The sequence below is a fragment of the Meleagris gallopavo genome, chromosome 12 (assembly GCF_000146605.3).
Source record: "Meleagris gallopavo isolate NT-WF06-2002-E0010 breed Aviagen turkey brand Nicholas breeding stock chromosome 12, Turkey_5.1, whole genome shotgun sequence".
Lineage (NCBI taxonomy): Eukaryota > Metazoa > Chordata > Aves > Galliformes > Phasianidae > Meleagris > Meleagris gallopavo.
In genome coordinates, this window is record NC_015022.2 from 16,367,203 (window position 1) to 16,385,532 (window position 18,330).

At 39.8% G+C, this 18,330-nt stretch overlaps 1 protein-coding gene across 1 annotated transcript in view; it reads right to left on the reverse strand.

Moving 5' to 3' along the window:
• The window catches only part of ADAMTS17 (ADAM metallopeptidase with thrombospondin type 1 motif 17), a 167,213-nt gene that overhangs the window by 7,516 nt on the left and 141,367 nt on the right, over positions 1–18,330 (reverse strand). Inside the window, exons 20-22 of the mRNA XM_010717544.3 lie at positions 18,095–18,299; positions 13,985–14,137; positions 97–274 (exon numbers count right to left, since the gene is read on the reverse strand). Of these exons, the coding sequence (XP_010715846.1) occupies positions 97–274; positions 13,985–14,137; positions 18,095–18,299 (536 nt within the window). The remainder of the gene's footprint in view (positions 1–96; positions 275–13,984; positions 14,138–18,094; positions 18,300–18,330) is intronic.

Here is an 18,330-nt window from a genome sequence, read left to right on the forward strand (position 1 = left end):
TCTTTTTTCTTTTTTCTTTTTTTTTAATATACTGAGATGTTGGCCTTCATCTGGTCCTTCACAGGTGGCACCTTCACCCCAGCACCCCTCACTCACCAAGTCTGGGCGAGGTAATTGTGTTGACATTAATCTTCTCATTGCAGACCTCTTGGTGGCACTGCCTGTAGGCTGCTGGCTTGGACAGGAGAGGACACTCACTGCCATGGCGCCCGGTGACTTTGTGCATGCACTGCACAACGCGTGACTGGAGGCCCTTCCCACAGGTCGAGGAGCACTGGAGAAGAGAAGAGACTGAGACATGGGCAAAGCTGAACAGCTTCAAAATCACATATATATGTACAGCATAAAAATAACTGCCAGAATTGAAGTGTGCAGCAGATCAGTGGATAAGTATGGACTCAACACACTGAGCAAACTTATTAATAAGGGACCCTTCATAAAGTTGTTGCATTTGTCAGTTAGCATTCTGCAGCTCCCAGAGTGCTGCATGCAGAAGAAAGTCCTACCATGGGGTTGTCTTTCTGTGTGGACTCATTTCACCCTGAGTCCACCCACACTAGCTGCCTCTCTCAATGTCCATGAGGTTCCAAGAGGACTGAGGTACAACTCTTTCCACAAAGATGCAAAGCTGAAAAATGACTACTGCTGAATATTGCCCAGGAATACTCCCTCTTCATGAGGGAGACAGTGGAACTGGTTGCCTTAGTTTAAACACCTTCTCCAAGACTTTGTCTGTCTGACAAGGCTACTTCCACAGACCAGTGCAAGGCACTGGTATCAGGTAACCAAGGATTACAGCAGAGGCAGTCAGCTCCTACTGCATGCCCAGACCCACAGAGAAGCTCTGTTCCAGTATGTAGGAGAACACATTAGGTATTCAAGTATTCACTCCTCTATCCCTGCTAACTGTCTGGCACTTGTCTGACCTCCTGGGAGCAATTGCAAATTGTACTTCGTGAGTTTTGGCTTCTATTAGCCAAGAGGCCCAGCCTGTTTATATGCTCTCTTTGTTGTCATACAATTGGAGTCCTTGCCTCTCCCTCCCTCTTCCTCTGGCCCAGTCACTTGTGATTTACAATGTCCTACTTGCACGCAGTTCAATTTTAATAAAACAAATGCAGTGAGCACAGCGAGGTGCACCAGCTGGAGTTAATAAAAGAACCTTGTATTTAAAATAAAGAAACAATAGGTTGCAGGACTTTGGTATGATTCCTATTTCTGCTAGAGCCACACACAAGGAAATGACAGGGAAGAGGAGGTGGGGGAAAAGTCAGGAAATATAATTAGGATGGTGTCAAAATGATCGCACTTTCTATCCTCTGCTGTTTCTGAACAAGGTCAGTGCAGTGGAGCTCTTTCCCTGAAAAATGTTATCATTTCAGACTGCTGCTTCTTAAAAATGGCAAGCCAGAGATTTAGGACGCTCCAAATATCAGCACTGCTGAGACTGGATGGAAGTATGAGCAATGTGAATGCAGTGTGGATGACTGTAAGGCTAGAACATAGGGGCAAAAGTACATGTGGATGCATGTACTCCTCCACCTCCTCTCCCATCTATTCTGGAGTATCGTAAGACACCTCTGCTGCTTCTCAAAGACCATCTAATGCAAGAGGCATAGCTTTGTTCTGGGCTGGAGCACACAGAGCTTCTCCTTCCTGTGTGGATCACTGCAAGACCTGATGCAAAAAGGCCTCACGTGAAAAGAACATTAAAATAGAATTGGTGGGATCCTGCTTCAGACAACCCAGCACAGGGAGATACATACGTATACAGTGTGTGCTCTCAGTTCTGCGTAGGAGGAACTGTAGCACCAGTGAAGCCTGCTGATAAAAGTAACACAGGCCAGCTCTAATATTCGTCTTTAGTCACTCACATTCATGACTTTTTATTAACAGGTTTCCTATATTTGTTGTACTCGCCAAATGTGTGTTTGCTTTACCGTTGGAAGAAAATATGTGCACCTGTTTGTTATTCTTACTGTATCCCTCTCTGCACTTCTCTAGCACTGAATTTCTCCAAAAAGAGAGACAAAGACACTTTCCTCATAAGGTGAATAAGGTTTTCAGCTGCTGATATACACTCACCTACCTTTGTCTGTGTTTCTGTCTCAGCATTTGTTAACCAGCAAGGAGGGCAAGCAATGAAACTTTTTCCACAGATACTGCCAACTCCAATCCTCAGACAAATAACAGCAGATTTTTGCCCGAGGCAGTTTTATTCCTTCTCCTGGGAGACTGGGATCATCACCTATGCTATGCAATTAGTTTTTCACAGCCAGGAAGACAGATTTTAACATCTTTCTTGAACTCTTTTGGGCTTGGCAGCTAAAGGAAGGTTGGACATCTGGCTTATTTTAAGATGAAATTTTCAACTCTGTACTTGGATAGTTTCTTTCCTAGGAATTTCAATAGGAAATAGGAATAGATACAAAATACATACAAAGGGGGAATTGTTACTCATGCTGCTCGATGAAGAGAAGACATCATTAAAGGAGGCATAAAAATCAAACTCCAACTGAACAGCAAATTCTCATAAATACCTTTCCTCCTATTCTGGACAGCTAAACGCACTGCTACAGTCTCTCTGTTCCCAAATATTTATAGAACAATTAAGTATATCCATGGAAAAGTTTTCAGGGCTGGATTCACCCTGACACAGGACCCTCAGGACTGGACACAGGTATAAAGTGTTCGAGCAGGGAAAACTGCTGCAGCCCTCTTGCAAACAGGGAACTTCTAGGCAGTCAAGGCAATGGCACGTCACTCATGGCTGAATGGGGCTGAGCTGCAGGGGTTGAAATCCTGCTCCAGCTTGGCACCTGATCCAGCTTTCATTCTGCAGAATGCTGGGAAAATATCGAGTTGTCACAAACACTGCTGTTAACAAAAATACTCTGAAAATCAGAAAAACCTATAAAAGCATCGATATAACTCTGAAAACATGTGTGTTTTGATGCCACAGTGGAGCAATGTGATCTGTAAATGTGGAGGAGCTCAGAGCGGTACGGATCTCTGCCTGCCTCATGAGTTGCTCTGCAAGCACTGAGGCAAAACACACAAGCAACTTGCCCAGTCTGGGAAGCCAGGGACTCAGGCAAATGGCTGAATAGACACTAGTGGCAAACAAAGGAGTGTTTTCTTCCCCTTCAGGAGACACTGCCAATGATATCAATATCACAAAAATGCATATGCAAAATTCACGTAGTTTAGCCGCAACACACTAAACTGACAATACAGCCATTGTAAATTAGAAATCAACCCACATGCAAAGATCAAAGGATTGTTCAACACTGGAATAAGGAGGAGGGTTAATGAACAGTTAGGAAAAGTGAACCTAATGAGAGGTCTTTTAACTCCCAGTTTAAGCACTACTTGAGAAGGCAAAAGAAGTAAAAAAAATGCCTCCATTCACATTCTTTGGCAGTAACATGCAAGCCAGTGGGGATATCCAGAAGGAAATAAACTCACAAATTGTCAAGGCAGCAGCTGCATTCATCAGCTTAAAGAAAATTTACTCACAGAAAGACTCCAACCTTCAGACTAAGCTCTGATTTTTCAACTGGAATGCTATTTTCACCTTAGGATAATCTAAGAACGCTTGAAATCTACTGAAGGTGATGACAGGTGTCTAATTCCTCTGAAAGCAAATGCCTCAGGAGAATACTAGGTATTAAAACAGAATGAATTTACAGTAAGTGCTGGGATCTGTCAAGGACTTCATCAACTTCTGATCTACAAAAGATAGCCAGAAAAGGAGAGCAGAATAAAAATAAATTAAGCCAGGGCAGGCCTGCCTTTGGGCAGTTGTAGGAATACCTAAGAAGGATCAGCCCAAAGAATCCCTATATTGAGGGTTAATGGGAACAGAATAAAGAACAGATTTACCACAACAGAGGTCAGGCTGTGATTTGCTCTGGACTCAATGGGATAACGAAGAATTGCTTATACCTTAGCTGAGGATTGCTGACCTTGCAGGGATGTCCTCAGACCACATATCACCTTTAAAAATCTCACTTTTCTGGCCTCTGAGACGTTAGTCTCTTTTATAAGAGACTTGCTTCTTCTGGCAGAAGGTCACAGCATCCCTTCAGCCAATCCTGAACATACTACAGTATTTATAAGGCAAATCTGTTGCAGGGAGAGATAGTTCAAAATGACAGTAATAACTAAGCTGAAGGCAAGGTTTTTTAAAATTTTATCCATCGATCTGCAGGCATCTGATGTTTAAAGACATGGGTTTGTCCCCAGTTTGCTGAAAGTTGCTGAAGCCAAGGATAACACTATGGCTAAAGCTCCAGCATTCAGAGATACAGTCATGCTTTACTGACTTCAGAGTTCAAGTATTCGAGGCGTTAGGATAGGGCAGAGAGTTTTTCCCCCAGGGGTTTTATTTCTTGCTTCTATGAAAGTCAGAAAAAAACCAAGACAAGTTCCTACTGACACCATTCTAACACAGCACGTGAGATGAATGACAAACATCCTGTCATTCAACTGTTCCTGAGACCTTAATGTGTGTGCTCTGAAAGTCAGTGCCCTACACCCCTTAACATCAGGCTTTTTACAAATATTGCTAATTTAAACTCAAGAATTTTAACTGAAAAGCAGCATGCAATATACTTTCATAAGCACCAGTTTGACTTTCACTATGGCATGATGCTAATGAAAGAAATATCTGTCTTTTCATTGATAAGATCTCAGCCTAAAGCAAACTATAAGCTGTTTTTCAAGCTCTCCTGTTCTTTTCCTTCTTTCTTTTTTTTTCTTTTTTTTCTTTTTTTTCTTTTAAACCCTGGATCTGTAAAGAGAACATATCTGGTCTTGCTTACAACAAACTATCATTTGGAAACTTCTGTGAAATGACTGATTTGTTTAACTTAGCCAAGAAAAAATGCATACCCTTCTGACTCAATATAGGAAGAAACAATAAATTATAGCAGAAAATGCTTGTGGTTGATGTGACAGTATCTCAGAACGGGAAGAGAGAAGCAATCTTTGCAAACTGCCTACAGCTGTGCTTTCGAACTGCATGACCCTGAGGAACAAGACCTGACCAGCATGTCTCCCTGCATAATTATGCTTGACTTTGCTATTCTGAAAAGCTCCATTGTGCACAAAGTTCAGAGATTATGAGCAGAATGCATGAATATTCAGGGTATTGACAGTGCTCTTAAGTACTTGTGCAATGCAGCTCAGGTGGATGCTAATGAGGAAATGACATTTAATTAATTATACCAACCAGACAGAATTCATGTCATAGAATCATAATGTATCAGTGTTGGAAGGGACTCACAAGGATCATCATGTCCAACTCTTGGCTACATAGAGGACTACGTAAAACTCAAATAATAAAAGCAAAGATGTGAAATTATGCTGTATTGCCTACAAGGTGCCATATTCTAGCGTACCACCTATAGCATGTGTGCAGCATTTTGATCTGTGACAAGAAATCTTCCATAGCTTATTCAATGTGTAGAACTTCATGAAAATGAAGCAGACAACCACTTCATGTAAAATGCATCATTAAACTAACTTCAAGTAAGCTAGACAGTAAAAGAAAACTGCATAACCATGGAGACACATAACTCCACTCAGGCTGACTGCCTGAGAACTACCTTACTTCTACAACACATGCATTCAATGCTGAGCAATGTTTTTATGAGCTACATGAATTACAGTTGCACACTAACTACTGTCACAGATGTTTTCCTGAAAGAGAATCTTGTTAACTGAAGCTCCACTGAACACATCTTTAAATTACTCATCCCTTAATAAGCAATGCTACCTAAAAGCTGTTTATTAAAAAGAAAGTAAGTAAAGATGTCATTAGGATTATTTTATTTCAGCAAGAGGATGCTCATCTCTAGCATGCTGGTTCTGGCTAGGTGTTCTCTAGACAAGGAGCTAGTCAGATCTGAGGTATATGAAGAACACTTTGCATAGTCAAAAGAAGGGATCACCACTTGTGACAGCAATTGTTCTTTAAAAACATTCTGGAAAGTTGTCACCTTAACTCAGTAGGCTTTTGGAAATACTACAAAATTATGTAGTATTGCTAGTGACACATACTGTATGTTGTAAGGATTTGAGACACAAAAACCTCTTCAGCTGCACAGTACAAACATCAAAATGTGAATTACATACTGTTCACCTCTTTAAAGACATTATCCTAAGTACTGTAACGTCTCAGAGTTACTCAGAGAAAATGAATGCCAATATTTGAACAGGCTTGCCTTTCATGCTTTCTTCTATCTCACATTAAAAAGAGTAAAATAGTGACAATAGAATTCCATTTCAAATCCACTGATCTTAGTGGGAGGCTTTAATGCTCCATCAAAAAAAGCACTTAATGAATGAGGCTTTTGAATAAAAGATATCAAAAAAGAAAAGTTATTTTTCCAATTAATAGGATCACTGGAGGCTGTATTGGAAGACAGTAACACTACCACAGAAAAAATCCCACTTCAAACGAAACACTCATGATTATGGCCTTTTTGCAGCACTCCATCCATTTCTTAGGAATCATTAAAATAATTTGGGCATTCCCAGAAACTCCAGCAGAGTTGAGCTGTGCAAACAGTTGTGCAAGAAAGAAGCTGTCATTGCTTCAAAGGCAAACTCAGGACTTGGTTTCTGCAGCTTAGAGATCACAGGGGAATGACACAGCCAGCACTATAGTCTGCACCTCTTCACTTTTCACACCTAGGTTTACCACTAAAACTGGAGCTGAAAGCACAAGTCTAGAGAGTCTTAAATTTGTTTTAGTGCTGATACATGATTTTTACACTTCTGACCATAGCAAAAATTTTTTCACAGATGGTGAATGGAAAATCAGAGAGGAAAAAGGGAAGGATTCATATTAGTGAACTAGCTGTTTATCTTAGTGAACTAGCTCTGTTTACGGGTGCTTTGCAGCCAGTGAGTGGAGGCATCAAAGGGTAATTCAGACTTTACTAAGGGGAGGAGATAATGCTATTAAGACAAGATTATAAATGGTACCTAATAACTCTCCCAAACAAAGCACCTACCTGTCAGATGGTGAGGACTCAGTGATGTGAATTTCAGTAAGTGATGGACCCATGGCCATGTAGCAGCTTTTTTTTGTAAAACAAGCACAAGTTTTTCTCTTACACTGAGATACATTTTATTCCAGGCTTTTCCTTTATGGAAATTAAACTAGAGATGATGGTTTTAGCTTAACTCAACTCAAGAAGGTACCTTTCTATTTGAAATATGCATAGCTATCACTTTTCATGATGCTTTCCAAAGTCTTTATTATGATACCAGCACCAGCTTTCCTGAATTCAGGACTGTCTCTATGTGATATAACCAAGTTTGAGCCATTTGTTCTTATCCTCTGTAGCCAGGAGTATTTTGAAGATTAACTGTTGGTGAAAGAGGCTGCGATTTGCACATCAGTATCAGAAGCTGGAGGAAAAAAGCCACAGGGAATTGGAACCAGTAGTGCAACTTAAAACAGCCCACTGGGGCAGCGGTTAGGTTTAGGATACACTGATGACCTGGCTAGGGATAGTTGGAACACAGAAGCCTGTTGGGCCCTCTCTACACATATCCAGCTGCATCACTTTCTGGAGATCAATCTGCATCAGTGAGACCCTGTGGACAATCTTTCAATATCAGCTTCTAGCTGTGGTGCTGAATGCACACAAGCAGACATAAATTATAAGTTGTTTGCCAAGCCAAAGCAAGCAAGAGGCAGGAAAAGGTCTGTCAGCTGTGATGTGCGCCTGCACTGCTAAGCAACCAACACTTCTGCAGATTTTTCTCCCAATTCAACAAGAAAAGTTATTTTCTTCAAGGTAGAAGAAGATTAACTTAGTTGCGACCTTTATGAACAATTAACAAGTTGCCTATGGTTTATCACTAACAGATGGTGGGTCAAGCCATGAATTTGTAATGAATGTTAGAACAAAGGACAGATTGCTTCTATATTTACAATAGCTTTGAATACATCTCTCAAATCACAGCTGTCCTTGATTTGCCCTTCTTATCATATAACGTGAGTTAATCATTAAAAGTGAGACATGTAGAGGATTTTGCTGATGTTCCCAAATGTTTGGAACTTGAAAAACATGCCTTCCTGGCAGTGGGAAACTGTTGAGTTTTTTGAAAAAAAGAAGAAACAAAAAAAACCCAAAAACCCAACACCTTTTTTGTGTGTGTGTACTGCAAGGATAGGGGTTTTATCTCTCAGAGAATGCAACCTACTGTAATCCTGCCAAAATAATTAATTTACAATGACAAAATCCTTGTTACCACCCATTGCAGTAAATGACTGCTGATCTGCAGTATGAAACACCTCCATGTCTGGCATAAATACAGTATTTTTGTTATAGGAAATTAGATTTTTTTTCTCTGTATTGTTAATATTCTCCTGGGATGAGAATCTGCAGCCAGTATTTCTGGAGAAAATACTGTAAAGAAATTGGCAGCCAGTGATGCACAAGTAGGTCAGGTGGCTATAGGTAATTTCTCACATGCATTTTATCATTACTGACATTATTTGGCAACAAGAATACTTTTTAAAATCGTGCTTTGCCAAGCTGATCATTACTACTGCTGTGCAGATTCTGCAGTACACAACCATTCTGAACTCAGTAAAAGTTGTGCCCAGGTGTTCATAAAACATGTAAAATAGTAGAAAAAGATTTCTCCTCCGCTCCTCTCCTTTCCTCAAGTGGAATCCCAGCTTGAGATGCCATATATTTCTGTTTTCACCCAGAAGTATGCATCTGTGATGGTTCCTACACAAGACCCAAAGATCTCATACAGCCCGGCAGATCAGATTCTGATCTGAATCGCCTTGGCATAAGCTGCAGTAACTTAAGTAGCTGAATCAATCTGCATTTATATCAGTGCCAGACAGAATGATATCTGACCCACAGTGCTGAGTGAGACCTTTGGCTTGTAGCCAATGGACTGGAAGGAAGAATGAAAGACAGCCCAGATTCACATTAGGAAATATATAATATAGGCCTTAATATTTACAGAGTATCTACTGTAAAGAAAAAAAAAAAAGGCACAGTCAATATATTACAAGGCTTCTATGCATCCTTCTTCCTCTAAAAACCTTTTCATTGGACTATGTAATATAATAGGTTAATGAGCTAAATAGGACTGAGGAACAGATGTTGCATGTTTTAGCTTCTGCCAACAAAACTGGAAATGCATCCTTGTGAAAATCTGCACTAACGATGTAGTTACTGTATCTTGCTTGTAACCATGCCTTCCTTGACATAATACCAGTTAAAAGAAGAACAGCCAAAGAAGTGAAATGGGGAACTCTGAACCATTTTGTGCTTTTGGCTTGAAATAGAATACTTCAGTCACAAGACACAAATACAGTATATTGAGGCACATAAAACAGTGAAACAACTAAGTACAACTGGAAATGAAGAAAAATCCATAAAAGTCTTCTGGAAGATTACTCCTGCTCTGTAATCTCTCCTTTTCAGTTATACCTTAGAAGAGTCCATAAGCCAACTGGAGAAAAGGAACTGAAAACATACAGCATTAGCTTGCACATCTGCCCCTAAGTGATTTGCCTGCCTCATCATTTCCCCAAGATTAGAAGGGGAAAGTGCTGAAGACAGAGTGGGGAGGCCTGTGTAGCTAAAAAACAGTCCCCAGTGCTGTGCATCTTCAAGCACAACTGCTCTTTGTCACTACCACAGCTAGCTGGTCCATCTAGCCGTACCTCATCTCCCTGCAGCAGGCCAGCAACACACTCCCACAGCATCTGGGACATCTGGTTCCACTGCAGGAGTCACGGCAGACTCCAGCACAACTCACAGTCCTGCAGCCTCGAGCACATGAGGAGTACAGACGCAGACAGTGTATCCTGCAAAGCTATCGAGACAGCCACATTCTATCCACCAGCTACCTGCATGCTTTACAGGAATGTAATCCTCGACCTGAAGTTTGCCAACAAAACACAACTGATTGTGAAAGAATGAACTACTATCTTGTTAATGCATTGGAGTTTCAGCAGCTTAGGAATCTGAGGCAAAAGCTGGGAAAGTGAGCAATCTATGGCTGTTCTTTTGACTAGCACAACTACAACAAAAATGTAAAAATGTTTCTAGTGCTACAACATTTAACAGCTCAGATTTCATACACGCAAGAAGTATTGCAAAGCCGAAAGAGTGTATGCGATGTTTGTTTCTTTAACTGAGTACAAACTGGATGTGGAATTTCCTTTTGGAAGAAAAGACTGAACGGGAGATGACTTGGACTCCCATTTGTGTATTGCATCATACAAAAAAAAAGAAAGGATGATATAACGAACTGCAATTCTGAAGAATCCAGGCAGCATTAAAAAAATAATTTCAGGTTAACACCTTCAGTGGGTCTCTCACTTTAAAACCTGCCTTTCTGCTTTTCAGACCAGGAATATTTTTGTTATGCTGCTCATACTAGTGCTGCATTTGTGTAAATGATAAAAATAAGATTCTTTTGTTTAAGAAAAGGAGTTTAAGAGGACGCTGAAAGTTTAGGAGTGCTAGCAAGTAGGAGGTTATCATGCCTACTAGTAACAGAACAATATTCTGTCTGTATTCAAGTATACTAGATAGCATGTTAATCTCAGCTTTGGAATAACAAAGGTAACTTCAAAGAAATTTTAAATAACATCACAAACTTGGACATACGTGTTTGCAAAGCAAACTAGATATATCAGCTCCCTGTGGCACAATTCAAAGAAACTGCAGGTACATTGGGAACACACAAATAGCCCAGACTGATTGCTAAATCCGCTCCATTAGCTCCAAATCCCTGCCTCTTCTGAATGGAACAGGACCTAAAATCTTACATAGGATAAGGGTGTCCATCACTGTCAGCTATAGCAGGTCTTGTTTGTGTCTGTGATCTCAGGACTGAAGGTGTTCTAAGTAAAGGTCTGGGGAGCTCCTTAGGCAACTCTTCTCATGCACAGAGCCTGTGTGTTCTATAAATGCTTCTACTACTCCGCTTATAAAAATAACAGTCTGCCATTACCCCTCAGAGAGCCTGTTCTATTTACAAGCTGTATCCAGACATGGATTTTAATGAAGTTTTGCCTCTTTCCTGCATGACTTTCAGATATACTCAAATGATCTTAGTTTGGGACAGTTAAGGATTGAATGCCAAGTCAACATGTAAGTTGTCTGCACAAAAAGCATCTGTCCCTCCTTTTATCCTGTGGTAATTACTACTGGTCATTCAATCTTGCTTCCTTGATGATTCTTAATAGAAACAAATCCACAATGCAATTAATCGCAAAAGGTCGTTGCTTGTTCTGAGATCAATTTGTAATGGTAGAAAATGTTTCCATCTCAGCACAAAGCTCTCTCACAGTGATTTTTATAGCACTGGCAAAACGAAAACAAAACAAACGAGCAAACAAACAAACAAAAAAGTTTTACAATGGGATTTTAACCCAGAATTGTGGATTTTAAGGAGTTTGCTATAGTCTGACTTTAGAAGACTGTACGTTTCTCCTTAATGGACAAATTGTTTAAACCAGACAACACCAGAAAGGAATTGCTGATAGCTCTAAAGATCCTTCTCCTACATCTGAGCCCTGTATTAAAGCTTCTGGATCCTGAAAATGAAAATCCTGACTGGATCTGCAAAGAATTTCACACTAAGTATTTCAGCTATCTGGGTTTCTGAGGCAATAAACTTTCTCAGAAGAACTGTATCTATCCATACCTTTCTTAAGCCATCCAGTGATGCTTTTTGTTCACCTCTCTACTCAGAGGGTAACAATCTAATTGTGTGATCCAAGTCTTCATGTCATTAACCAAGACGTCTAGAATTATTAATGTCCATTATAAACCAAATCTAAGTCCAAGAACATCTGCTGGATTTGCACAGGGTGAAATTCCTGGGAAGCTGAGAGTTGGCACAAGTTCTCTGCGGGCAGAAGCAGACCACATAAACAGCACACAAACTTCTGTGCCCTTCTGCACAGAGATGATCCTGATCCCAAGTTAAGAATTGCAAATAACGAGTGATTTTGCACTGAACTTGCACTGCTCAAATGCAGAGACTAAATCTATCAACAATGCTATTTACTGTGACCAACGCATGACTGCAGCTTTTCTAGCAACGAGCCAACTCCTTTATCAGATGGGAAGCATTCATACAATACTGAACTTTCAATCCATGTAATCAGTGAATACACGATTATTTCATATTCCTCCTATAAAGAGAATCCGGGTCAATTCTTCTGCCAAGATCTTTTAAAATTCCACAAATAAATAAATAATGTTATTTCACCTGTTAACACACAGGAACTGTTTATTTTGGCCAGATTGTGTAGATTCTGTGTGCCAGGTTATAAATAAAATAACGTTCAATACTCTAAACATTCTGTGATACAAATTCCTGGCTCAGCATAAATACAGATCTTTTGCATGTGGCTGGTTCTTAAATCACGCTCCAGCACTGACACCATTAAATTCATGCATCTCTGACACGGTGTATCTATAAATATTTGTAATTCCCAATCATAATGCAAAAAATGCAATTGCAGATAAGCCAATTTGCCCATCATGGGCCTCTGCTTCAGTGGACTTTGCTTGGTGGAGTTTGGGTTTTTGGAAAGCAAAATGCAACTACTGTATCCCAGTGGTTTCTGCACATGCCATACATTCCAGAACAAAAGTAGGCCTTCTGTTTCAAGAGCAGAACAGTTACAAAGATAAGATAAAAGCAGACTGGAATATAATATTCCTGGGAAATTTCAAGTCTTTATACAAACATGAAGTTGGTAATGTAAGGACGTTTTATGACCAACACTGGCAAAGGCTGAATTTCTTATATTGCTGGGCCCCCTTCCCAAGCAAAACTACCTGCTACTTTAAGATCAGAATGCAAATACAGAGCAGATTCTGCACTGGTTTAATCCACTGCATATAGGAATTAATTCCACTGATGTCACCAGAGAAACTAAGTTCAGACAGATCTAAATGAAGGTGAAATCCAGCCCTAAGGAAGGGACTGATGGTTTTGGCTCTGCCTTTAAATAGAGGGCATACTTTCATCTCAGGTGGTTGAAGTAAGTCTGGGCCTGGATTGCGCTGTGTAGGTCTCAGAATAGCATGAGATTCAGCTGCACAGCTCTAGTTTTGCATCTGTGGTAATAAAATGGTATACCATCAGACTCTGCAAGCAAGATCTGAGAAGGGCAAAGAATTCAGCAGTGTGTGCCGTCAGTTAACCTTTGTCTCTGTGTGACTTTGCTAAGGCTTCCACGTTCTACTTAATAACAGTTCTCCCAGACCCTCAAACTTACCACCCATGTAATAAGAGGTATAAGGCTCAGCTATCAGCTGTGTATTGATGCTTTGAGGGAGACCAAACTTTCACCACATCTTCTCTTTGTGAGATTTGTCTTTTTCGCAGTGACTAGGTTTCTAATTTGAAGTCTCAATACTTAACTGATACACATACTTGAAGAAAGAAAACATCTACTATTTTCCTTTTGGGCTGCCCAGGCAGGGCATGCGATTCCTCCTGAGCTCCCCGAAGTCCTGGCAGATACTGTTAATGAACTTCTTTTTGTAGAAGTCAACCTGTTAGCCAGATTGATTCGGAGCTGGTTTTTTTTTGAAACACGTAAAACAGTTTCCAGCACTGCACATGAAGTGGCCTTTTAATGCAAAGAGTTGAGTTGATGGATGAATTTTGGCCTATGGTGAGAATCTTCATTTTTAGGGTGGAAGTTGTGTGGGTTTAGCCACTGAATGGAAAAGAAGTCCATTAATATTCATTTCAAACCTGTTTGTTGACACATCCACAAGCCTGTGTTGCAGTATTTGGGTCACAAATGGCATAAAGGGAAAGTTTAAATCCCAGCAAAAAGCATCAATCAAAAGCTTCATTTCATAATTTAAACTGCAGAACAGACTACACATGGAAGCATAGCATACTGAACATCTTTGGATTTAAAGAGAAAATACCGTGCACTGCTCACTGGTACCTTAGACCAATCGCCTGTTTTCCATTCATAACAGCCTGTGTGATCCTCACATTCTTCCTCGTCTCTTGGCCTGGTGGCTGCATCACATTTTCCTTGAGAGTTTGTACATGTTACTGTTCTTTTTTGGATCCCTTTGCCACAGTCTGCTGAACACTACAAAACAACAGGTATGTTTTATTATTTCTAGGAATCATGCAACAGAATTTTTATTTTTGTAACATATCTAAAAGGAAAACTTAGCTTTATGCACACAAAACCTGATAACTTGCAAAATTTTTCCCCAACAACTGAAACCACTTTCAAACATGATTAATCTGAACAATATGAGACACACTTCTGTGATCTTTTACTTATGAAAAATAGCATTGTGCTAGAAATAGTGTTACTAAATAACTAAATCTTGCATTTAAGAGCTCATTATTCATAACAGAACAGACACCTTTCAGTATCACAGGAGTAAAACAATGACGAAAAATGCACTTTATGTAGTAGGAGATTGTGTTTAACAAACCAGCTCTGAAGTACTGTTCGTATGCACCATGGTGAAGTCACTGCTCTCACACACTGTTCTCAGGTGCACACGTGTGATGACCTTCACTCTTTGAACTGCCCACTTCCTCATCATCACAATGTTAATTTCAAAGAACTGAAGTGTACAAAGCAGATCGCTCAGCAGAGACACCACTCAGTGAACCACAGTGCTGTCATCACCTTCCCACCTTGGCCAGCAAGTTGTCCACATTCATCACATTCATTTCAGGTACAAAAGATGGGTTCCTCAACATCAAAAGCATAACCAGGGACTGTGGGAATGCAGCAGGCTACGAGGGCTGCTAGGATCAGTTGCTGGAGAAAGACTTGATTCAAGCATTTGGGCACTAGTAACAAACATCCATGCAAGTGAGCAAATATTGTCCACAAATATTTTAATGCTTAGACGCTGTTATTTATGCACTTTGAAAAAGCAGAAATAACCGGTAGCCCATTTGCTATCTCTGACAAAAGTTGACTGGAAATTCTGTTTTACTGGTGAATTTGTCTTGACTGTAACAGGTGGGAAAAAGACACTGTTGTGAACTGAAATGGAGAAACATTTTAAATAACCAGTTCATTCACAGGTTAATGGATCTACCAATGCTGATACAGCCATCTATGTGCACGCTACAGAGCAGCACAGCTATAGTCTCTCTGCTCTTCATTTTCATGCCACTGCAATGGTTAAGAGTGAGAAATTTTCTTAAAGAGCCACTGGGGACAGGTGGATGGAAAAATGATATATGTATGAATTGAGATAAAAACTAACCTACTCTAGCATGTCAAGTTCTCCCCTTTAGGGGATCGGCACGGAAAAAGACAGTTGAGTTGACACTGAATAAATACTGAATATATGAGATATTCTGTGAGGTCTTTTGAACATAATCCAAGAAGCTTCTCCAACCAGGGGGTCTATGCTGGAAACAAGCATCAGCTTGATATAAATTACATCAAATGGACAAATCTCAGCATGCCTGTCTAATCGTCTTAAAAATACAATCCAGGCAGTTCTGACCTGCTGGCCTTGTTAAGGACATGAATGACAAGCGTTTATGAGCTGGCAAGCAAACAGACATGCCTTTAAATACTTCAGAGCACTACAAAGTGACTTCTTGAAAATCTGGGAAACCTTCCACTTAATTTACTATGTGCTGCTCATGGCATGGCCGCCTTACGGATGTAACATCTTTGTAACAAGCACAATTGTATAGCTGTGCTAGATACCAGGATGAATTCTTCCAGGCTTTGCACAATTCCAGAAACTGCTTTACTGGAATCCTCAAAATGCAAGAATTGCCAGAGAGCCAACACCGGAGCTCCCTAAATAGTACCTTAAAGCCATGAATTTGCCGTAAGCAGTACAGATTTTCCCATATTAACTATAATTTTCCTCAGCCTTCAGGGTGGACTCCTTGGGGTTGCTCTTGTTCGTCTCAAACTATAAAGAACAATATATAAAATAATTCAAATGGTCCAATTTACTACAAGTAAATGAAACTGAAGTAGGAGTATTTTTCACAGTATGAGCACTTACTTTTCCTAGACAAAAGGTTCCCAACAGATCTTTGGTTGTCACATACAAATCATTCCCTTTAAGAGGTTTTTTTTGTTCAAGTCCTCATCGTGAATTTTTTTCTAATGCATAGATTTTACACAGATTCTAAAACAAGATAGTCTACTAAGCAATATGAGGAGCCCCTTAGTGTCCAGTTTAGATAATTAGGTTTTATTTTATTAACAAATTATCTATTTGAATCCCAAAGTTTTGTAAAGGAGTATCACAACTTTGCAGTTAGGATATGACTCTTTTATTTGAAGGAAATCCATTATTTTCTTCTACTCAAGTTCCCTAACAGTAGAAACATTCACCTTTTTGTGACAGTCTCTATTTCTGTCATTAAAAATGGATTAAGTGGTACTTTGTCCAAAATAACCTCAAGTGTTTGGCAATAAAAGTGGAACTTAATTTTTTCCACACTGAAGATTGTAATGGAATTTGCTTTGAGAACACACATTTTTGATTGGGGACCAGACACCAATGTGTTCAACTGTTTTTTGTTGTATAACCAGAAGTTCAAAAACACACACAAGAAAACTGATTTATAAAATGTTATTACTACTATGATATTTTTTCCACAATATTAGAACATGATGAGTTACGTAGTCACGAATACAGAAGATTTCCACTTCATAAAAAATCGTCTGTAACTTGACTTACTCCAATTAAAAACAAAAACACAGAAGTACCTAAGATTGAAAAAAGACCATGAACTCTCCAGTGACAAAATTCACCAAGTAAGGCAGGTAGGAGCTGCAATGAGAAGACTAGTCTGCTATATACACTGCTACAGCTCACCTTGTATAGCTATAAGAAATAAAAAGAGCATCATCTGAAAGGGTTATTTTTGTAACGCACGAAAGATGTATCAGAAAAATTATTAAAACTCTATGTATTTCTCCACATCTTTTCAAATCAGGTAAAAGAATCTAATGCATTAGTGAACAGGTACAGTGTCCTACTGAAAGGAAACACTACTCTCACTTAACTATCTCACTTGCCAAGCAAAGATTTTCTGTTCAAAAGGTGGACAATGGATCCACACTGTGTTTTTGTTAACTGTTCTTCAGTGCCAGATCCCTGGTATCTTATGTTCTGTGACTTTTCTAACAATAATATTTTGCAAAAGATCTTTGACAATACTTTAAACATAAGCTCCCTGTTTCAAAATAGAGACAAAAAACAATGAAATATCCTCCCCACAGAAATGGCTGTTTCTGGACAGTCTTGTAACACAGCCAGTCTGGAATGAGACTGGTAGAGACATAGGTACTGCACCAAGACTGACATTATCTTTTCATTGTTCAGATCAGGCTAACAGATACAGTATAAAATCTGACACGGAAAATCCATTAGAGGCATTACTCACAAGGTACAGACAAGGTTACCTGTATTAGCTGAGTGCTTCGTATGAACTAAAAGCATACTTCCAGTTCCTTCTGTTGCTAAACAAACTGAAGGCTGTCCAGATGACACTTTGTTCATACGTGAAATGTATTCATAATATCTGAAAATAACTTCTTAACTCTGCAACTACATGGAGACACACACTAAAGCAAAGTATAACCAGCTTTTCTATGTTCCTGGAATTACACAAGAGAGGGTTGGACAAGGCCCAAAGACTGTACATTCTCTGTAAAATGCAGCTGTTTGGTAAATCTGGTATTTTGTTTCACACCACATTTAAACAGAGCCAGAAGATCTGCTGGGTTCCTACACTTCCAGCTGTAGGTCAGTGAAATGTTTTTCCTCAGTGGTCAGACTTTTCAGATGCAAAGATATAGTTAACATAGCATGATATCTAACACTTGCCTTAATAACTCATCTGGTATGCGATACAAACCTCAGCTTCAACCTAATCATTTCAACAAAAACCAATCCTACCTAGTGCCTCAGTACTGCAAGTTACCAAGTATGCTGACTGTGAGAACTTGCTTAACTTCAAGCTCTTGGCTAGATTAGGGCAGCGTATCCAGAACTGTGTGCTGTCTGGCTTCTCTCTTGGGTCAAGTTCTTACCTTTGACCACTCTGATGCTTCCCAAATTGAGAGGCAGTCCCGTCCTTCACAGCTTTGTACTGTTGCTGGTTTGTTGCCAAGGCAGTAGAGGTCTCTTGTGTTAACATAGGTGCCATTTTGCAGCTGATAAACACAAGTCACTTCCCGATGCTGGATACCTTTCTCACAAGTGGCAGAGCAGGGACTCCAATGGCCAGTTACCCACCTGGGAAGGAGACATAGAGGGAATATTAAAA